General features: G+C 40.6%; 1 protein-coding gene across 2 annotated transcripts in view; it reads left to right on the top strand.

Moving 5' to 3' along the window:
• GLTSCR1L (GLTSCR1 like) overlaps positions 1–21,575 on the top strand; it is a 76,733-nt gene extending 55,158 nt beyond the window's left edge. For both annotated transcript variants that reach the window (XM_019549416.1, XM_019549414.1), the window contains exons 6-12: positions 5,113–5,218; positions 6,429–6,526; positions 8,887–8,948; positions 10,089–10,234; positions 10,363–10,457; positions 12,670–12,772; positions 17,694–21,575. In XM_019549416.1, the coding sequence (XP_019404961.1) occupies positions 5,113–5,218; positions 6,429–6,526; positions 8,887–8,948; positions 10,089–10,234; positions 10,363–10,457; positions 12,670–12,772; positions 17,694–18,478 (1,395 nt within the window). In that variant the 3' untranslated portion in view covers positions 18,479–21,575. The remainder of the gene's footprint in view (positions 1–5,112; positions 5,219–6,428; positions 6,527–8,886; positions 8,949–10,088; positions 10,235–10,362; positions 10,458–12,669; positions 12,773–17,693) is intronic.
• Positions 21,576–23,567: the final 1,992 nt, after the last annotated feature.

Genomic DNA, 23,567 nt, shown 5'->3' with positions numbered 1-23,567 from the left:
TGAAAGTTGTGTATGCTAAGGGCCCCCTCAGGTTTTGGAGACCAAAATTGGAGATCAAGAAGAGCTATAAGATGCCACTGGCCATTTCTTTGTCAGTGCAGGATGATTCCCTGCAGTGTATCTTCTTTGCTGCTTTGTCCAGCGTGGCCACATTTTTCAAGTGATATGGATTTTCAGTTTGAAGTTTGAGATGGGGAAAACTGTCTTGTGCTGACTAGTACAAGAGACAATAACAGCTTAAGTAGAATTGTAGAATCATTGCGTTAGAAAGACTTAAGGGCCATCCAGTCCAAATCCCAAGTATTCTCTCAGCAAATGATTTGTGAAAGGGAAACCTAAAAACGTTAAGAGATCTCTTAGGAGAGAAATCATTACAGTAGTGATATTCAGTGTAATTTTATATCTGGAACTGAACATGCGTTTTGACATGTAGGACAGGAGAGCTGAAGTATCTCACTGGTGTTCTCATATATGAAATTGAAGCTAAACATCTCTGTATGCATAATAAATATGTATTAGAATAATGCCAGTGCTTAGCTGAATGGCTGGTTTTGCAGTCAGTCATAGAATGTTAAATCCCGTTTTTTTAATTAACCAGTTATATTTCTTTTTTCTCAAGCATAAAAAATGACGACATAGGAGAGAACAATCCCCTAATGCATTTTTCTTGGTGTCTTGCCCACACTTGCACTCCTTCCTTAATGTGCTTCATTTAAAAAAAATGATGTAATTGTCAATGAAGGATATAAATGTTATTTAGGAAATGAAGTTGAGTGTGTTGCCGGGATGTATTTTATCTGAATCCTAATTACCAGGCAATCTAACATTGCATGGGCAAATTTGGTGACAGAAGCACCTGTTTTTTTTTTTTAAGTGGCCCCTAGACAGTCCCATTTATGTGCACTTGCATTTTAGGAATGTTCTCAAAAACAGTGTCCATTGGGATTTTACATGTACCCTGAATCAGCACTGTCAGCTCTGTGCTGTATGGCTCCAACAGTCTTTCTATTTTACTGTTAGGTTTTGGTGTAGGATCTTTCTGTATCAACAGCTGTGGTTTAATTTCAAAGGACCCTATTTTATTGTTAAATTGTATCTTATGTAATTAGTTACCAGCATTATGTCTGTGGGGCATAATGCAGTAGCGCTGCATAAAGATGTACGATCTCTAAATTATTTGGTTTGGGTACCAGAAGCAGTTACAGGTCAGTAGTGCTTTTCCTGAGCCAGTTGTCCCTGATGAGAGGCTGGGTAGTTTAGCTCAGCTGGGGTGCTATGCTAATGCAGCTAGGCTGCTTCCATTGCTATCTCCACATCTCTGCTATATGGATGCACACTAAATATGGGGAAGTTTGTGCCATTAGTGTTTGTTTGTGCAAGAACCCCTGTATGATTTGCAAAATGCTCAGAGGAGTGAGTATGCATGAGCCACTTCTGGGAGTCACTTAGGCCATGTACAGGCATTCAGGTTCTCTTTTCTCTTTCCCTATAAAATCTAAGAGTGTATGAGCATTTGTTAAATTTTTCACGTAGGACACATACCAAATTTGGGAGGGAAGGTCTTTCTCATTCAGCAAAGAAGTCCTTGCCTTTGCAAGAGTTTCTCCTGAATGGGAAGGAGTTAAGGGATCTGGAAATGCTCCCTGTGCCTTTCTGAGAGTGCAGACACTCTTGCTTGGAGCAGATGCAGGGAGCAGCACCAGCTTGACTCCTCCCTGAACTGAGAAGAGTTGGGGGCTGGGGACTGCTCCTTGCATGTCCCCCACACCAGGGATTCCCATTCTGGGAATCGCACAGGGAGCAGTGTCCTGTTGCTCCTTCCCCTCCTGGGCACTGGGTAGGGAAGGGGGGAGCAGTTGCCCACTGCTCCTCACACATTCTCCAGGGGTCTCCAGGTTTAAAGAGGGCAGGCAGCTCTCTTTAAACTGGTGCAGGCATCTAGGGACTGGGGAGGTTCTCCCATCCCAAGTTGCATGTTCCCATTTAAAGAGGCACTGGGGAAGCTCCCTGCCTTTTCCTCGTTCTAAGAAGATCCCTCCACTTTCAGAAAACTGCCCGTGTTGTTTTCTGCAGTGTCTGAAATGCAAACTCATTATCAACCCAAGAAACTCTAGTCTGGATTTCACTGGAATTTTGGAGAGGTGATGTTAACCAGAGAACTGAAGGGCAATACTCCCTGAACCTCTCCCCAGTCTGGAGAAGGCATAGGGAGCAGCAGTTGCTTCCTTCTTCCTGGTCTCCGGAAATTTCCCAGAAATTTCCACCACTACAAAGGAACAAAATCCTTAGTATCTTAGAAACTGTGGCTTTCCCAAAGTGTTGGCTTTGCATGTTTATGCTGCTTGTCTCCTTTCTCTCTCTCCTGAGTGTTGAACGTCTATGGAATTCTTGAATTTAGGAGGAAGAACTGAGGTGGTGGCCAGCCCAGCATGGTTCTAAACTTTCAGTGCTATCACAAGGGTTTTATTTGGTCCTAATGGAAGCTGCTTTGTGGAAGCAGATTCTGAAGCCCAGCAGGGCTTGGTGGGTGCATTTCATAAATATGACTAGCCAGATGCAGTAGTCCATAAAGAAATACTTGCTAAATTAATTATTTTATCACTGTGTGTTTATGCAGGGTTTACTTTTGCATTTGGGTGCACATGTAAGTAGCTGGCATAAAAGTGAAGGGTGGCTGAAGAATTGACCCTTAATCTCCATATACGAGAATGTCAGAAATACAATTACACATTTATTCCTTTAAAAAAAAAGGCTTTTTATTCAGAGTTAAGGATCATGCATAGTTTTTGTTTGTGATACTAAATAAAATTCATAGTGTCCATATAGATGCTGAGCATTTTTTACTTTTGTGGGGAGGCACAGGTGATTTTTGAAATCTGTTCTTTTCAAAACAGTTCTTTAAGAATATATCTATAATAATAATAATAGGCTTATGCTGTCTGTCCGAAGCACTCTGATTGGTTGTCTCAGTAGTCAATCACAATGCTTCCTGAAAGAACCAATCAGAGTGCTCTGGACAGACAGATTAAGCAGCCGGGGGGGTGACCTGCTGGTGTGCCGTGAGCTGCAGGGGGCCCTGGTGCTTCCCTCCTCAGCAATGGCACTGCCTGGGTGGGGTGCCAGTGGGTGGGTGCTGCCCGGGGGGTGCCATTGCCATGGAGGGAAGCACCAGGGTCCCTTGCAGCTTGGGCTGTGCAGCCTGCTGGCAGCTTACTCTCTGGCCATGGAAGACACAGGCAGAATTTGGGAAGGGGGGAAAAAAAAAAGATCAGGCTCCTCACTGCGTTTTTTTCTTTCTCAGTGAAGCCTGCTTGCACAAGCTACTGCCAGGTTGCGCAGACCCTGAGCTGTGGTGGGGCCTGGTGTTTCCCTCTGCAGCAATAGTGCTCCCCAGGGCTGCCCAGATGGGGTGCTAGCTGCATGGGTGCAGCCTCAGCTCACAGACAGCACCCACCAGATCCACTGGTGCATGGGAAGCTCAGGTGTGCTCAGGGAAGCTTGAGCTTGACAGGCTTCCAGCGCCCTGTGTACGTTCTCTGCCACCTTCCCACTGCCTGGAGGTGCCTAGGAATGGGCTGGTTGCCCTGAGAAGGCAGCAGAGGGTGGCTAGGTGTACTGGCAGTTGGAGAAGGCAATGGGGACAGTTCACGAGGCACTGGAAATCCATCAAGACCAAGCTTCCCCAAGCATGCCTGTGCTTCCAGCACCCCGTACACCTTCCCCGCTGCCTTCTCTGGATAGGAATTCCTTGTGAGGAATATCACTGTAATTTGTTATATAGCAAGCTAAAATATACAGGATGTGTTTTAGTTTGCTATGTAAAAAAGTCATTTAAATCAAAATACACTGCCAAATGTATACACCCTTACAAAATTTAATTGTGACATACTGCTGAACATGTACACTGATATGCAATAAAATAGTTAAAAAGGGAAACTAAGCCACTAGAAGGAGCAATTTTCTGACGTGTACAAGGGCCCTCTTATTTTATGGCTATAAACAAGTCAAAAGGTCAGACTTCTAACAAAATATGTATTTATATTCCTAAGCCCATGTTTATACATGGACAGCTTTATGTAGCCTTTTTGAGGGTGAGAAATTTTGATTCCATTAGAGTATTCGGTCAAAGGATAACTAAAAATCCTGTATTTAAAGAAATACTTTTGCAATAAAAATTTAATTGTAAATATATTTTGTGGGTTTCAGCTAGTATCAAATACATAGCTAGTTGTTGATTTCTTCCTCCCCTTGCTGAATTATCCCTTCTGTTGAAATTTGCACTTTCAAGACAGAGGCATTCATTGAATTACATTGAAGAAATAACAGGGCTAGGTGACATTTCCTTTTTATTGGGATGAGTTTCAGGACAGACTCTCAGGCCATTTTAGTATTCTAATCCTGCTAATGCTACTAGTTGCTAGGATAAATTAGAAGAGTTACATAATTACATGAGAAATAGGTTTCAGCCAAGTACTGTGTAGACTTACAAGAACCAAACTCCACTGTGTTATATAGGATCTCATTATTTCTGTGTCAGACCAGGAAGTGTAGAAGAGAAGGGAATACACAAAAATAGCTAATTTGTTAAAATCAGTCCAACATGGGATTTCAGGTTTCATTAAAACATCACAGGAGAGCTGGTGCTGTGTCCAAATATAATGAATATGCTTTATGTGCAAGCTCATCTAAGACTTAAATTTACAAGATGATTACACAGAGCTTCCGCATCTCAAGGTCTCTGATACAGGGTTTACAGAGTTGCTACTGAGAGAAAGTAAAGCTAAGCTTAACTGCATCTTGATACTGTTAACTTTGAAGGAAATGAATTGCATGGAAGACTTTTATATTTGGGGAGGGGAGAGTACATTGGATGAAAGTGGCTTACACAGAAAAAAATATAATTTAATAAAACATTTCTGGTAGTGAGTAAGTGAAGATTAATTTGCTGTATATGACATTGCCTTTTATATTTGCTTCTTTGAAACCATTCTTACCTTGAGTAGAGGAGAGCAAATAGTTTAATTTTAGGGGTTTTTTGTTGCAATGTTTTTACATTTGTTAAAACTGTTGGTGCATATTAAACTGACATTTATCTTTGTGGCATTTTTATAGGCTCAGAAAAAAATTATGAACCAGACCTCACCAGTTTCTGCATCAAAGTCACAAGATGGCTTGAGACAACCCCAGTTAACAAGTCTTCTGAGTAACACATTGCCAGGTCAACTAAGGTCTTTTTTTGATAATTTTCCCTAATCCCTCTAGCATGTGAAATGGCATATCCTTCATAGTGTCAAGCTTTGACCAGTGCTTTGTGTTAATGGGATCCTAAAGCTTAATTAATCTTCCATTTTCAGGAGTCTGCAGACTTTTAGCAGTTAGTCATGTTCTGTTTTCCAGTCAGGACTCTTAGGGCATGTCCAGATGAGCCTGGCCGTGCGGTATGTGGCACTGCAAACATGTTTTCAGTGCCACATACCTCACAGTCCAGTGTTCTCAGCACTGCAAGTGCATGCTGCCCATGTGGGTGCAGCTCTTTTTTTTTCCCTGTGAGGTTTTTGTTTTTTTGTTTTTTGACAAAATAATCTCAAAGCTAATTAACTATACAGGATTTTTTTGATAAAGAAAATATAAATATCATTTTAACTCAGGGCAGGAAATGATCATGAAAAGACATTAGGTGGACTCCTGAAATAGCAATATCTTAATTAAAAGAGTAATATTTATAATGTAAACTGGGCCTTCTTTGTGTAGGGCGGCACATACTTCAAATTAATAAATAAGCCAGTATGGGACATGTTGCTCGACATTTGATTCAGTTTATAATTACTCTATTTCAGTTATTTTTAAAAGAGGACTCTTATGAAATAGACCCCCGTAATCTAGCTGTTGATTTTTTCCCCTGCTTTGCTAATCTTTGCATGCTAAATAAACAAATCTACTCAAAGTGTATCCTGTGAAAATGTTAACAGCATTTGTTCTACAGGTGTGGGAAATAATATGGGTGTCAAATAAAATTGCAACCTTTAGATGCTAGACAAGCCCATATTAATCTACAACAAATTTGTTGTACAATCTTTAGCAATATTTAATAGTGCTGCAGTTTCTTTACCTTGTATTTTGGGGGATTATAGTGAAAAGCTGGTATATTTCAGTTTTTCCATAAATCTCTTTTGAGGTAATGCTTATGATAATTGATTTTTTTCTATATGTAAATTGTATACAAGAAGGTTTAAGACTGATTTACTTTATTTTTAACTTTATTTTTAGTGTTCAGTGCTGTATATGTGAGCGTCATTTTTCTCAGATATGTGTGTAATGATATGTAATTTTCAGAAATTAAATAATATGTTTAGGCAGAGGACTTCAAAAGTTTTGTGATGGTTCAAGAGTCTTAAGTAATAGTGTCTGTTTAATATATACTTTTATAGGACAGGACTCCGGAGGTAAAATCATACAGCAGTCTTTAGGAACAGCACAACTGCAGCAGGAAAAAGGAATTGGATCATCTATCCAACAAAATATCCAGGTGGGGGGTACTTTTCTTTTAATTATTTTAAGTGAAGAGTAAGAACTAGGAACAGTGTATAAATACTATCTATAATCTCGTTTTTAACCATGATTTTCAGTGTTCCTTGAACACCGCCATCATAATGCCATCATTGATTTTTTTTAAATGATGTTTTGTTAAAAAGTAGAGAGAAGTATCTTCCAAGCCCATGATGATATTCTCTAGAATGTCATTGGGAGTCTCAAGAGCTGGGTGGGGTGTGGAGGGGCAAAATGGTGGATCTGGCCAGCAGCTGGACTCTGTTTCCCAGCAGCCCCTGCCCACATGGCTGGGTTTGGTTTCCATGGAGACCCTAGCCACAGGCTAGGATTGGGATGGAGACCAGCCCCAGCCATGCTGGCAGGGCAGGGCAGGACAGGTGGCTGCTTCAGAGCTGCTGGGATCTTGCAGTGGGGACAGGCTGGTTGGGGCCAAGGCAGAGCTGTGATCTGCAGCTTGCATGCTTGGGGCAGGGGCATGCAGGCAGCAGATTGGGGCTCTGCTCCAGCTCAGGACCATGCTGTCACCACTGCAAAGAGCCAGAGCAGAGCTGTGATCTGCTGTCTGCATACCTCTGCCCTGAGCATGCAGGCTGCAGATTGCGGCTCTGCCCTGGCCCCAATCAAGCTGCCCCCTCCACAAGATTCCAGTGGCTCCAGAGCAGCCCCCTGCTCTGCTGCAGGCCCTGTCAGCGTGGCTGGGGCCAGTTTCTATGGCAACCCCAGCCTTGCTGTCACTGCCCAGCTGCGGCTGGGGTCTCCATATGTGGAGACCGGCCCCAGCCAGGCAGGCAGGGGCTGCTGGAAAATGGAGTCTACTGCTAGCTGGATCCATCCCACAGGCTGGACTTTGCCCAGCCCTGCTCTAGAGTTTCAAATGGTACCAGGAACCATCTTCTATTTTCTATATAATAATAAATCAACAAAGCGGAGTAAATATATGTCTGCTAATTTATATACTCTGCTTTTAGAGACTTACTTACTCAGCAGATCTCTCAGAGGCTACCCTGCTTGTTGTCACTCCGTGAGATTTTCTTTTTATATGTAATGGAGTTTAATATAATTGGATCCATACTATTATTGTTTGTTGCAAATATGAAAGGTGTCTTTTTTTAGTTTAGTGTATGATGAACTACATATTTTTCCTCCTGTTTCATATGGAGTACTGAGCCTTCAAATAATGTGTTCTCCTTTGACTGTTTGCTCATATATACATTTGACAGTGGGTGTGCATATGCCTTTAAGCCTCAAGTTTGAAGATTTTTTTGCCAACAATACTTGGAGTGTTTATTAATCCTAGTATAAAAGGTGGGGGCCAAACAGTGGTCTGGGATGTTCTCCAATGTGTTTATAATAGTAGAAGTACACCTCAGGAGAAACAAAGGCTTGGGATACCCTTATCTTAAAGACCAGTGAGTGAAATGGAGAACCTCTCTGCAGGTTTTTGCTATTGTTTGATACATACTCAAATTGTCCTGGAATTTTAGTTTCAGAGTAAGCACCCAGAAATTAAACCTCATGCCATACAGAAACTCAAAGTCATTGGCCTCCACAGTGGCTACAGCCTCCCTTCCTCAAGACAGATTCCAAAACTTAACCAACAAGATCTTTCAACTAGTTTCTACTACAGCAGTGGCCATCTTCTTGTTCTTCTGGGCCATATGTTTTGTATCACTATGATGTGCATTGCCAGACTACATTTTCAATACAAAGCTACCTGAAATAAGGTTTAGGATGCCTTGGTGTTGTGTAGACTACTCCTACTGCATTGGTTATTGCTTTCCATTCAGAATGGGATATGCATATGAACCATCTCCTGAAGAAGACTGCAGAATGGGTTCTTTCAGCTGTGTTATCCATATGCATACTCTACAACCTGCCCTCTGTCTCTTCCTTCCCAGAGTCTTGTTTACCTAATATTCCATAGGTGAAAGGAAACTGAGGTGCAGTGGCCACATTGTATAGTTTGTGTCTTTTGGTATGAAGCTTGATGAGCAGGAGGGCACTTCTGTGCTTTATTTATACTGCTTACCAAAATCTCCAGGCTTGGGTACATGCTCACACAGAGTGGAATATGCCTATGGGCAATACATTTTGAAGAACTCAGTTCACTGTAAGGTAAGTAACTTTTATGTTTAGTTGACATGGCAGTCACTGAAAATATGTGTTGAACAAATGTTAGACTTAATTGTCAGTAAATACTGGGAAATTATATACCTGATTTTTTTTAAGTAGTGCCAGTGTAATATGTTAGATTTAATTGTCAGTAAATACTGGGAAATTATATTACTCATTTTTTCTAAGTAATGCCAGTGTAATTAAGTTATGTTTTGGACCTAGGTGGATGGTCATACAGTTGGACAAAAGAGGCCTGCTACTAAGCAGCTAACAAAAGGAGCTTTGTAAGTCATGTTCTTTTACTTGTTTTCTTTTACTTCTACTTAAGTTTTTTTATAGAGACTGTAGTTGGGGCGAGGGCTAGGTCCTCCAGTGGAAGAAGTATTAACTGATGGACCCACTCTCTGTTCCCACCATCCCTGGGTTTGCCCGCCACACCTTGGTCTTAAGTGATAGAATGGGTTGAATGGGAACATACCTGATCTTCAAGTTAGTCCGTCACATGGGTTAAGAAGAGTCCTGCCAGATGTCTTTGTAGGGCTCCTCCTACCCTACACCCTGCCCCCATCCCTCCAGATGAGATGTTCAGTAGCAGATGTGGACAGCTTTTCTTTCAAGCCTCATACCGTAGTCTCTCTGATTTTCCTTTCCCCTGTGCCTCTGGAGTTGCCCCTTTAAAGAAAGCTGGATCCCATTCTAAAGCAGTGCCTTTTTAAGGGTCACAATCCCAAACAATAAACAAAACCTGGGCTTGCCTTGCCCATTGAGTGAGTCAGTCCAACCAGTATAGTAGCCTTCCTGGAAGCCTGAGAGATCCTGCTCCTGCAGGCACTTCCCTTCCTCCTCCTTCTTCCTGAGCCTCATTCCTTGGCTTTGGCTACTCCCCTCCTGGTTCCCTGGGTGCTGCTCAGCTGCCTAGCTGGGGGCAGCCCAGCTACTCACGTCTCTCAAGCCAAGCAGCTTGTTGCCTGCCATCCACCATGTCTGCTGTCTGTGAGGGAAGGGGTTTATGGTGTAGCTTCACTCCTTTAGAGCTTCCCTGGTGCTTCTCTCCCATGTGCTGTCTCCAGCAGTTTCAAATGTGATAGGTGCAGCCCCGCTAACCAAGCTGATACCTCCGCCTGGTCCCCCCATGACTGTCTCATGGTTGTTGTGTGCCACATACCCCCTGCTGTTCCCTATTCCTTGCGTGGCCCAGCTGTCTTCCTGATTTGCAACCTGGTAGGCAGGATGGGTTTGACTTTTCTGGATGCTTTGTTGTCTGGTGGGTGTCCTGTGCCTGAGCCCCGGCTACACTGGCATTTCCCCTTACCTTTATCTCATTCCCTTTGTCAGCATGTAAACTGCAATAAAATATGATTGTGGTATATTAGAATAAATGTTAATTGTTAGAATAAGTGTTGATGTTATTCCTTCTTTTTTAGTATTCTACAACAGTTACAGAAAGATCAGGCACATTCCGTGACACCAGATAAAAGTCAGTTCAGTTCATTAAATGATGCGATCCAGAGACTCCTCTCATATCATGTATACCAAGGATCACTGCCAACTGAGGAAGATTTAAGAAAAGGTAATTTTATTTCTTAAGTCAGTGTGATAAAGCTGTAGTGAGGATTTGTAAGAAAATGCATTGTGTAAGAAAGAAAAACATTTGTGAGCATGTGTCACTATCTAAACATACTCTCTGTATCTTTTTAGTGGACAGTGAATTTGAATCTGTAGCTACACAGCTTCTGAAAAGGACCCAGGCTATGCTAAATAAGTATAGATGTTTGCTCCTAGAAGATGCAATGGTAAGATATGCAATGGTAACTAAGATAACTTCTATTTTTATGGAATGTATTTCACAGTTGACTCATCAAAACATCCTTAATGTGACAGTCTCTTTCTGGGCCATGTTTTTAGATTGGTTTCTGAAATGGAATGATACTTGATTTTATTTTGCTGTTAATTCAGGCCCAAATTGTGTTTTGGTGATCCATCTGTAAAGGATATCCTTTATTAGCAAAAGGGGGTAATTCCTTCTGTTTTCCTCACCCTTCACTCTGCCTTAAAGTTCCAGTTATAGGTCCAGGTATAGGTTGCTTGGATTTCTGTGGTTGATGCTAAAGCTGGAACTGAGGAAGTGCCATCTCCGCATTACTATCCACTACTTTTTAAGTAGCTGCTCAAGTCTGTACAGAGAAAAATAGAGCCTAGAACTGTATTACTTTGCTCTGGTTCCTTCCTTAGTCTGTGATGACTGTGAGTAGTTCCAGGGAATAAAGCCCAAATATCGACAAAGGAGTACCTAGTAACTGGATAAAACATGTAGGCACTGATGTTGCAAAAGCATTTAAGCATTTGCCAAATCTTCTTAAGTAGAAAGTCTGTTGGACTGCTCTGAGAAGTATATTTTAATATATGTTAATTTAAAAACTAGTCAACAAAACTTTGTTAATCTGTAGAAATCCAAAAGAAAAACAAACTGAAGCTGTCTTCACTAGGGAAAGAAATACATTGCAGAGATAACCATTTCTTCCTTGTACCTTGTATTCACCTTGATTTTATATCAAAGCAGCTTCAGTTTGTGCTCTCAGTTTAAAGAATACCCCACTGTTTTAAGCATAACCATAATTTTAATCTGTTAGGTAAATTAATCTCAGCCAGTCAGTGTCCTTGCTGCCATTGAGGCCCAGTCTTGCAGCCCACCCAGGGGGGTGAGTGGAAAGGTACCAGGTAGCAGGATGGCACAAAGGTTAGCAGCCAACCCCTTGTCCCTCCTCCCCTAGCCAGCGTCTCTCTGCCAATCGGTGCTGAGGGGTGGGGCCACAAGAGCACATCCAAGAAATATCCACGGATTTTGCTTTTTATGCTGTGACTAACCCATGAAAATTGTTTATTTTTTCTGCAATTTAAGTAGACCTCTACATATAGTGTTAGTACATCAGAAGACAGTAAAGGAAATGATACTGTTCTGCAAAATATTGACATAAGAACTAAATACAAATATGGAGTTTCAGCTTAAGGTTTACTTTTTGTCCTACAGAAAGTTTAGAAACACATGAAAATAAGCTTACAAATAAAGTGCCTTTACAGTAATTGGTACGGTGCTATAAAAAGTAAAATTGCTGTAATTTATCTAAAGGATAATTTAGTAATGTACTTCAGAAGAATTAGGGTTATCTGTTTCGTTGTTTCAGGTTTGCAATCTTGTATTTGAGTTTGATTGTAGTTTTTTATCTTGCAGTTTTATAGGCACAAATATTTGTGGGTACAGTTGACATAATTTAGGATCTGTCTTTCTTATTAGACATTTAGCTAACATCAGATATCTGTTAATAATCATAGTTGCAAAAATGGGGAATTTGGATGTTAAAATCTGTCCCTTCAGCTTTTGAGCCGTGCTATTAGAAGTTTTTAGTAACATTGAGAGGAAGCAATATTTGAAACAATGTGCCTTGGTTTGATATATAAGTGTGTGAAGTATGAGTACTGAAGGAGCCAATAAGTTCATTCCTCAGTGTTTTATGGTAATTATATTTGCATGAATATACTAGCCAGCAGTGGCTGTAACTGAACTGTTTGCTCCAGGGAGTTCAGGGGAAGAAAGCAGGAAATAGTAGACGTGCAGTTTAAATGCTACAGCATGATCTCTTGATGAGTTTTGTTTTTCTAACAGTTATTTTGAGCCACTCATCGTTCAGTGTTTAAAAATGCAATTAATCTTGAGAGAGAGAGAGAGATTTGATAGTTGGAATATTGATTCATTGTTCCAGCAAAGCTTTTATGAATAAAATATATTGATTATAAGGCATTAGTACCTGGTGTTCACAGTTAAGATAGTGTGAGGCACTGTGAAATAATAAAAAGCCTCTGCCTCAGAAAATTGGTGCTAGTGCTACACAAAACAGAAAACAAAAATTAAATTCTTGCTTAAAACTCCTCCTTCCATTCTCCAAAGCCATAGCTGGAATTTTTTAATAAAAATATGTGAAGTCACTTTGAAGAAATCTTGCTTTTCAGCGGATAAATCCTTCTGCAGAAATGGTTATGATAGACAGGATATTTAACCAAGAAGAAAGGGCATCTTTGTCCCGGGATAAGCGTCTTGCACTAGTGGATCCTGGTAAGTACTACTTAACTTCAGCATCCTAAATTAGAAAACTGTATGTGTAACCTGTAATATTAAAAAAAAATGTGTCCTATTTGGGTTACTTAATTTTATAAGTCACCATCAGCAAATTTAGGAATGCAAATTGATATGTTTTTCATCAAAAGACACTCTACATTTTAACATAATTTTGGGGGAATACCATATGTTTATGCATATAACATACCCCAAGTATAATACTCGTCTTGTTTTTGAAGGACTGAAGAAGAGAGATTTTTCTAGACTTATGGCTATATAGAACCTAATCTTCAGCTGAATTATCCTCTCTTTCCTGTTTAAATAAAGCTGAACTAAGAGGAGAGAGACTGGGAACAGATAGCGGACAGCAAGATTACCCCAAGGAAGGTCAGCTGGATAAGTAGAACATCAAGGCCACTGAAAAGGGCAGACAATGGTTAATACCTCTGAAGTGAAGGTGTGAGCCAAGTCAATTGACATGCTCAACTACCTGAATCGTATTGCAACAGCAGCTGCACTTTGGAGTCAGAATCAAAGCAGGATGCTTCTATCCTGATCAGAAAATCAGCTTCCCTGTTTAATAGATGCACCCCAATTTTAGGGGCCTAATTTTATGGAAAAGTTGCAAGTTGTATGTGAGAAAATACAGTATATGTTCTAGGCACACTGAAAAATGAAAGCCTGCTATAATCACATTGCTTAGCTTCAGTCCTTACATGCATAGGCCTTGCTTTTGAGTCTGCAGAGAGGCAGAAATGATATTTTAAGTGAAGTATGAATTTCCTCTTTCATGTTTCTGAATGTTGTTTTCACAGCCCAGTGATGACTTAAATGCAGCATTGTTAACCAGTTTGTTGCTGACTGCCATAATTAGAAACAGCCAACTTTTGTAACGTAGTTCAAAGCTTCTGTTGCATCCCAATGTTTTTGTCTAAATGGACGTTCAGGGCATGCAAGATGGAGAATTTAAGATTCAGATGTTCAAATATTCTATGAGAGTATTCCACCAGACGCTGTATTCACTTAGCTACGGTGTTTGTGAATTTCTTTACAAATGATGGTACAATTAATGCTTTAGTGCCTTATCTTGTAGTCCTTGTTTAATGGAGTAAGAGATAGTGGATGTCAATCCTCATATTTCTGTCAGGTTAAAAGGTACATGACCATCTTCCCCACCCACAGGCACACGTGTGCTCTGAGTGCAGTCATCTGTGGATACGTAATAAAAGTTGGTCAACCAGTAAAGGTAATTTATATAGTTCTTGAATGACTCCCTTTAATGCTATATAACAGGGTAACACATAAATACAGGAAAAGGGAGGGAGAACAGAAGATAAAACAGAAACCTTTCAGCTAAAACTAACAAAAGGAAGTTCTTTTTCACACAGCGTGTAATTAAAATGTGGAACTTATTACTATTAAATGTTGTGGAAGCTGACAGTTTGGCCAGATTCAAAAAGGGATTGGACAGATTCTGGAGAAAAGCTGCATAGTAGCTATTGAGCATGGGAGTATGGATACAGCCTCTGAAACAGAACTTCCTAGACTTCAAATGCTGGAGGCTGAAAAGGAGGGAGGAGCAGTGGAAAAAACCCTGGTCATACCCAGTTCACTCTCCCTTTCAGCATCCATTCTCTGCCACTGTGTGACACAGGATGCTGGGCAAAAATGGACCTATGGTCTGGCCCCGTAAATGGCATTTCTTATGTTCTTATGAAATTGGTCTAATTTTGAGGAAAAATCTCTCAGATTTTAGAAATGTGGCTGCTCAATTTCCCTTCTTTTCAATGTGAAGTTTGGTTCTTTTTTTACTGTGAAGTGCATGGCTACTGTGAAGGGAGACCTTTTCTGTGTATAAAAAAGGCTTGAAAGTACTTGAAAGACTTTTTTTACTTTTAGTTAGAAATATAAGGAACACAAAATCAAGGGATTTGTACGACTAGAAGCCTGAAGTAGATCAGTTGAATGCCTTTCAGTTGCGCAGTTAGTTGCACAGGTTTAGTTCTCCTATTATTTTTGGCATCTCTCAGTAACATCCCTTCACATGAGCTTTTGTCTCTTCTGGGTTTCGTAGTTTTCCTTTCAATGATTGCCCACATGCACATTTTCACTATAGGTGCACCCTGCCATCTCCCTGACAGCTTGCTCTGTTGACCTTGTTATTGGATTCATTTTGTCTTCCCTATGGAACCATACTTTTGACCCTTATGCTAAAGCTTCTTACAAGATGTTCCTTCAGCAGGAGGACTTCTGCCTGTTAGCCTTGGGGGCAGTTGAAAATGTCTCAGGAAAAGGGATTCTACAGTAGTACCTCCTTGGTTCTAAAGAGGAAGCGAGTACAGTGTCCCATCTTGAATCCAAGAAGGCCCAGTACTCTCATTGGCAGGCTCAAGTTCAAGATGGTCACCGTGATGGCAGTTATATAGCACACAGTGTGCTACCGGCTGCTACTGCACCATCTTTTAGTACTTCCAAAAGGAAAAGTACTAAATGATGACGCTGTAACAGTGGTGCCATAGTGGCACGTGTACACGAGCCCAAAGTCAGCAAAGTCCCAGCCCAAACAAGAACTTTTCCTGCTAATTAAAGGCTCTCCTACAGCGACAGTAAGAACTCCCTCTTGATTCTGAGCCATGTGGCTGTCTGTTCTTCTGTAACACTAGTGTATACAGTCCTGTTAGTTCCCTGGAAAGTATACTCTAGTTGTGAGTGTGACATCCCTCATGTAGTTCAGTCCTCCCTTACTTGGTGGAAAGACCTGTTCAGTGTGTGCAAAGGAATGACCTTTTTCCCCTTTTTTGTCCATATGCGGTCAGTCTGATGGGTTCCTCTGTATTATGTTAGGGAGCTTTGATGACCTCCAGGTTTAGAGTCCCTGGATAATGAATAAAATAAGACTCCATATCAAAGCAGGGGAACTCATACGGTAAGGAGAGATTCCCAAACCTTCTTGTACTACATTCAGGTGTATTATGTACAAATCATGACACACAACATCACCAAGAAATGTCATAACAGCTGGCAAAGTGGAGCAAGTTCTGCTCCTTTTTGCAAGGAAGCAATCAAGTCAGTGTATGGCACTTGGGCATTTGACATCCACAGTACACCTCCATGATCTTTAGAAAACAAAGGCAGAATATTTCAGTAGATTCATCTTCCTATGCCATGAGTGGGAAATCAGACTCTGGTCCATTTTTGCAGATGGGGGTTACTTGTAACAAATGTGAGTCTTTTTGCTTCAGGTGAAGCCTCTAGTCAGGCACTCTACACTTTTCCTTATGCCATGGTTGAAAACCTTCCGGTTAGACTTTTTGCCCCAAGCTGTCCTGTTGGGTCTTCTCATCATGAGAAAGGACTCAGCCCAGATGATAATGCTAACTACTGCCTGGCTGAGATTGTTTGGATCCCAGGACCTTCTGCCAAGGTCCAGAACTTTTCCCTTGGTTTTGCACTTCATTATCCTGGAATAGCAGATAATAAAGGTCAGAGCAGTGCTGAAAAAGGGATATGCTGAGATCACCCTAGGCATTCAAATAAACTGGACTATGTTTTGTTCATGGGAAGTGGCTGGCTTTCTCTGGGAGTGCACTGTTCTTACCACTTAATGTTTCTACTCATTCATTTGATCAAAACTATGAATTTGATCTGCAGCACACTTAACTTCAAATTTTTATGTAGTTCCATTAAAGCAGTGTGCTTATATGCTGACATTTACAGAAGAAGCCACTTTACTGTCAGCATACAAATGGTTTCTCTGCTTAGTTGTACTGTTGGGTTTGCCACACCAGTATTTGTAAAAGCCAGTTGAGGGCTTTAGCCTCATAATTGGTTTCACTGTCTCTATAATGTTTACTGGGCATTTTCAAATGAGGAGGAGAGCAATTATGATCAAAGTTTTCTGGTGTCTGGATATTATTGTGGGGTTGTAATAGGGTTATCATATTTTCAGATCCAAAAAAGAGGACAACAGTCATGGAGAGTGGGGGGTGGGGGAAGGAATATGATGGGGGGGAGAAGTGATATGACATTGCCTTGCCCCTGCCCATTCTGTTGTCCCTCACTCCTAAGCCACAGCCCCTCCCCCCCAGCCCTGCTGCTGTGCCTCACTCCAGACCCACAGACCCCAGCCCGGCCCCCCTGGACCATGCTGTTCCCTCACTCCTGACCTGCAGTCCCCTGCCCCTTCCCAGCCCTGTTGGTGCCTCTCAGTCCTGACCCGCAGCACCCTGCTCCCCGCAACCCTGCCAGTGCTCCTCGCTGTCAACCCACAGCCCCCTGCTATTGCCAGCCCTACCAGAGGGGTCCCAGCTGTCCCTGTCCTGACCAGGCCAGAGCATGGTGGCTTGGAGTGAGTCCAGCCCTGGCGCAGGAGGGGAGGCTTGTGACACCCTCCACACTAGGCTAAGGTTGGTGCTCTGCACCAGGAGGCTTGGCCATGGCCTACCTCCCTTACCCCTTCAGCGTTTCCTGGCCACTCCACCCCTACAAGCATGGGCACTGGCCCCTGTGCTGCCTGCCTGACCACGGCCCTCAAAAGGCCCCCCTGCCCCTTTCCCTCTCTGGAAGGGGCAGGCAACCCCCCCAGCCCCACAACCCAGACTTACCTGCCTGCAGTTCCCGGGGTGAGTGCAGACACACTTACCTGCCTGCAGCTCCCTGCCTACCGTTGCCCCTCCCCCTGCTTCCACCAGCAGAGCAAAGCAAAAACCCAGACATTTGCTCAGATTTGAAAAGCCCACCCAGATGGAGATAGGAGGACTCAAAAAGAGGGCATGTCCGGGGAAAACCTGGGTGTGTGGTAACCTTAGTAATATCTAGGCAGATGTCAAAGTGCTTGTTTTGTTTAGTACAATCTGTAGATAATATTGTATTTGGCATGCAGTAACTCCAAACTAAAATGTTTGTTTTTAATTTTCAGATGGTTATCAAGCTGATTTTTGTTGCTCTGCCAAGCAGTTAGATAAAACAGCTGATGAAGCACAGTCCAGTAAAAGCGATCATCATCAGTCTAGCAAAACACTGACTTCTCAGTGTCAGACTACCAAAATGCATGCAAAAGATCGACCAAAATCCAGCACAGCAGAATCTGCAAATCATAACAAACTTCATTTAGTGCCTAACAACATTGTGACACCACAAGGAGGAAACAATTCTACTAAAAAAGCAGAAAGCCTCACTAAAGCTTTAAAGTTTGAAAAGGCTAGCTGTTCTCCTGAAAGCCAATTCATGGCTATTTCTGAAGAAAAGGTAGTTGGTAAAGACCTTGCCAAGTCCAGTGAGAGTTCATCAAGTTCTGAAGACTTGTCAAAAACATTGTCAAGAGCCAATCATGGTACTCATAATAAAACATCAAGGAATACGGTTGAATCACATTCAAAGGTAACATGTAATAATTCCCTGCAGGAAAAAACTCCAAGGAGCTCTCCAAAGAATGAGGTTTTACATCCTGACAACGTGAAAGGCTCTGCTGAATCCCAACAGGATTTAAATACATTCAAAAACATTTTGGAACTGAAAAAAACTGGGAGACAGTCACAGAGTGAGGCTACTGGTGGTGGCTCTGTAGAATTAGAATTTCCAAATTTTTCACCTATTGCTTCACAGGAAAACTGCCTGGAAAAGTTTATTCCAGACCACAGTGAAGGTGTTGTAGAAACTGACTCTATTTTAGAAGCAGCTGTAAATAGTATCTTAGAGTGTTAATAGTTACAGTACCATGGACAAGTTATGTTTCTCTTAGTAGGAGCAAATGTGAATGACGCCACAAGTACAGCCTGACATATGTCAAAGGTTAACCTTTCTAAACTAGATTTGTTCTGTGTTTGAGAGCAATACTCATTGTGGTTACAGTGAGATATCCAGTAAAGTTAATCCTTATTAGAATGCAGTCTGTTAGGGCCTACACATTTCAAGTGTTATAATGATAGTGCTTATGGTAATTGTTTAACACTGCAATTTAATGAGATTGCAATTCATTTGGCCCTGGATAATAAGGTAATATACTGACAATCACAGTCATATGATAGGACACATTTATTCAAGATTTTTTTTTAAATTGAGGGAAACAAAAATCTCCCAGTCCTCCTTTACCCAAAATCATCAGATTTGAGTTTTTCAGGAAAACCTTATGATTACAAACCCACTGTACCTCTCTTCAGAAATGATTGTCTATTTGATTTATTACTGAAACTATCTGTTTTAAGATTTAAATTTGAAAGATGTTGTCTGTATGTTTACAGGGCTTCATACTTAAAGTGCTTTTCTGTTGTTTCTCACTGAGCAGAAACCACTACATCACAATTTATCTGTAGTGGGTAAATTTAGTCTATGGAAAAATACTGTATGTATCACAGTCAAATGGCACAATGTGAACTATTAAATGCTAAACTAAGGAAGGAAAAATGGAAGCCAATAAATGTCAAAGTGTAAAGAAGGAGGCCATGACAGAGCCACGGATTTATTTGATGGATATTTATAGATAACATATATATGGTAACTCTTGAGGAAAAGATTTTGAATTTTGTAATTGGACATAGTCAACTTAAGTCTTTCTGAAGTGGTATAAATGTTTTTGTTTTTTCAGACCAAGTGTCAAAAGCACTTTTATTTGGAATCTGTGTTACAATATTAAGTAGTTTATACTTTAAGAGGACATTAGCCTTAATCTGAGAAATGTAAAGGCCAGTGTTATTTTTGCTTGTTTCTGCTTCTTGCTGTCAGAGAATGTTAGTCATCTACAGCAGCAGTCATAATTACCAAAATATGTACAGACCAAAGTCCATCAGTTATCCCATTGTTAAAACGTATCTAAAAGTGTATAATTATTCATTCATATTTTAGAGCCAAAGGAAACCCCTGCATGGTTTTTGTATTTGGCTTATGTTCATGTTGATGAGAATAGAATTTTATTATTTATTTATTAATCTGTGATTGTTCTCTTTTTTCTGCCCATGCTGCTTTTTTACTAGCTTACTTTGATCATCACTGCTTTTGGGCACACAAGTGTTCTGACATTATTAGGGTGAATCTAGTATGTCTGTCTGCCCAGGATAGATCTTGTGGGTTCTAAGGCATACTCTTTATTTCTGTCTCCCTGTTCCTCACAAAAAAATAAACAGATGTTCCAAAACTTTCTGATTACCATTATTGTCACCTAAAGACTCATTATGATAAACTGTGGTTGTCAGTTAGATTGCCAGAACTGCCAGGAAAGAAAAAAAAATAGACGGATTTTTGCCCTCTGTAGATTTGTACTAGTGCAAAGAGGATAGACTTTAATCCTTTTGCTAGCTGAAAATTACAGTGCAGCACATTGTATTGAGCTGCAGTCTACTTGTGATCACTAAAGAAAACCAAATCCAGTAATGCGACCTGAGAAAGATGATGTTATTTAACTTATAATTTAAGGTTTCATTCCTCTTCAACCTGAATGGAATTATAAATATTTTTGTACATTATGAATTGCGGTTTTTTAAATTTGTGCCAATTTTTAAGCATAAGTTTGTCAGAATCCAACATTCCCAAATGTCATGTAAAATATTTAAAAATAATATTAGGGTATTGCCAGTTTTAAATTTCTAGTTGGGCATCATTACAATAGATATCTCTTTTCCTGTTGGTGATACTGACTCTATAGTTTTTGCCTATTGCCTGTGAGATTTGGTACAGATGTCTGTCCTGACGGCTGTATATCTTTTAGCTCTTTCCATTTTCTTTAAAAACTCTTTAATGGTTAAAGAGCCATTATGAACTGTCGAGGAAGGAAAACCCTTAGTTACATCAACTACATAATTAGTTTTTATGTTGTAAAAATATGGATGCCTCTTAATAGATCCTGTTCTTCTTTGTCCCCCCATAAGCAGGGTATAAGAGTCCCAGACCCTGTACAGCATATACAAAACTCAAGTATCAGATTTTGTATACTTCATGTTGTTTTATTTTTTGGGAGCAGCAATTCATTGAGAAATATAAATGAAGACTGAGAAATGTTCTTTATCGTTGTTTATTAGGTCGGACATATGTGTGTGTCCAGATTTCTTCTGTCAGGTACCCATTGAGCAAAATTCAGTAAACCTAGCCTTGGATTGCTAACATTACGTTGTTCATTAATCTGAATCCAGTTTTAGGAATATTGGTACTCAGTGAAGCAGAATAATTTTATTTATTGTTGTTTAAAAAGTGTGAATTTGTTATTAAGCATATGGACCCAGATCCAGTGAAGTACTTAGATATATCCCTAATTTTAAGCATGTATTTAAATATTTTGCTGGGTCAGCATCATGATTTCCACTGTTCTTTAATACTGCCTAAGATTAAAACAAATTTTAAACTGGCAATTACGAAAAATATTTTAACTTTTAAGAGTTTAGCATAATTTATCTGTTAGATTAGGGAGGCCTTACAGACTGACTTCACTTAAAGAGGATGTGTCACTTATTGTCAGTGTGGTATGGACTTTATTTGCTTAAATACCTTCATTTGTATAGTATGTCTCACTTGAAATTGCTTTGTATACATTTTGTAAAAATATTTATAAAATGTTTTGTAAAAAAAAGTATAACAAATTGCAGTTTATTTTGTTATGTTGGATAAATACTGTTAAAAGACACAAGTCAGTAAATATATTGTTAATTCATGGATAGGAAATGTTTAGTTGGAAATTACAAATTGAAACAACCATTGCAATACAGCCAAAGATTTGGGAAAAATGTCTATCTGTGATTGTCTTGATTTAACCAAGAGGAATATTTTCTTTCCAATGAGGGTTGTTTTCAGTATCAAATAATATGGCTGCAAAATATTCCTCTGTGCCATACATTTGATAATGCAACTGTATTATGAAATAATATATTTGAAAGACCAGCTTTTTCATGTAATTTCTGATATAAGAAGAAGATATACTGAAAATATACTAATAAGCCTTTGCTCATGTGGTAGCATAAGTACATCAGTCATTTTAATTTTTTTCTCAAAATGACCTGGTTGACTACAGATTATGTAATCACAGAAATCCTTTCTTAAAGTGATTGGGTAGCTGAAAGAGGAAACAATATGGCACTAAGGACCAAATCATATTGACCCTGCTGAGATGTCCAAGACAGGGAAAAGGGTACAGGGAACCCTGTGATACATAGTACTTCTCAGGTTGGAAGCATAATGTCCCTGATGTACTTGATGGGCGTGTCTACATGAGACACTTTACTGCACAGTAGAACTAATTACTGCACAGTAACTGGCTTTAATTATGAGTACATTTGCTACCTGCTAATGCATGTACTTGAGATTACTTAATGTGCAGTAGCCCACGTATAGCAAATGTGCTCCCAGTCAATTGGGTAGCAGGGGGGTAGGAGATTGCTCCCTGCCCAGAGAGAGATCACACTGAGCTCAGTCAGGGACAATGTCCCATTGCTCTGAGCTCCCAGGCTTTGATCTGGGATTGCAAGGCCAGGGCTGAGAGATCTTTATCTCCCAGCCTAAGTCCTGTGGTCGCAGGGCATAGGGCTGGGAGATCCTTCTCTCCCAGTGTAATAAATAAGTGATGGCATGGCAGCTCCTCCTGTCTGCCTCAACATGACTGAAATATGTCAAGGAATACTGACTCTATTACTTATATGTGGCAAGAGGCACTTTCCATCACTTTCTCTATAGCTTACAGAAGGTATTATGGTTTTCAGTGACAAAATACAGTTTTTTGCCTCTAGGGATAGCATAATAGGATATTTCTTCACTTCAGCTCAGTTATGTGGAAGGTATAAATAATCCATGAACATCAGAACCAAAAAAGGATTTAAGCACTTAAAACAATTTAGATATATGTTATGTTTCCATGTCCAAAATTACTATACAAAAAGAGGTGGGAAGTGGGGGAGTGAGCAGGGGTTGGAGTGTTGTAGCTGTGAAGGTCCAGGAAATGTATGAGGGCCAAAGGGTTTTTTTGGTGATGTCTTTCGTTAGACCAACTGTGTAGATGGGAGACTTGTTAGGTGAGCTTCTAGGCACAAAGTACCCTTCTTCAGCTGTGTCTGCTTCTCTCCTGGATTTGAAGGGTGCTATGTGCTCAAAAGCTTGTTCCAACATTTTCTCCCATCTTTTATTAGTCCAGTAAAAGATGATAACAGAAAGACCCCACTGAGTGGTCACCTGAACTTTTAGGTGCCTTAAGTGACTTTAGGCCCTGGCAGCGAGTGCAGATCTGCTTCTGTGCATGTCCAGAAATTCTTTGGTGTAAGCAGCTAGTCTGTCTTGCTAGTCTAACTCGGCCTAAGCCCCAGTGGGATTCAGAAACTTGGCAGAATGGTGCTGAATTTCCCTGAGATGCCTGACTGCATGTATTGGCAGGATCCAGATCCCAAACAAAAAGTAGCTGTGGCCATTTTCTTTTTAAAACAGGGCTAGAGAATGAGAAGGAAGAAATGACAGTGTGCAAAACTACTGGTTAAGAATGCTTGTCCAGGAAATAGAAGGCTTGTGCTCTATACCATCGTCAGCCTGAGGAAACTCAAACCCTTATCTCCCAGGAGAGTGCCATTACCACCAGGCCAGAGTAGGAGCACTAGCCAGACCTGAGCTACTGTGCAGAAAGAAAAGGAAGATGCTTGGGGCTAGATCAGTGGTTCTTAGCCTTTTCTGATTCAAGGAACTCCTCAGAAAATGCAAGCTCTTAGTTTTCACTCATTTTTAACTAGAGAAAAAAATACAGCATAGATTCATAGATTCATAGATGCTAGGGTCGGAAGGGACCTCAATAGATCATCGAGTCCGACCCCCTGCATAAGCAGGAAAGAGTGCT

The sequence above is a fragment of the Crocodylus porosus genome, unplaced genomic scaffold (assembly GCF_001723895.1).
Source record: "Crocodylus porosus isolate Cpor-Errol unplaced genomic scaffold, CroPor_comp1, whole genome shotgun sequence".
Classification (NCBI taxonomy): domain Eukaryota; kingdom Metazoa; phylum Chordata; order Crocodylia; family Crocodylidae; genus Crocodylus; species Crocodylus porosus.
Note: the sequence above shows the minus strand (reverse complement) of the source record. Positions and strands in the feature narration are given on the sequence as shown.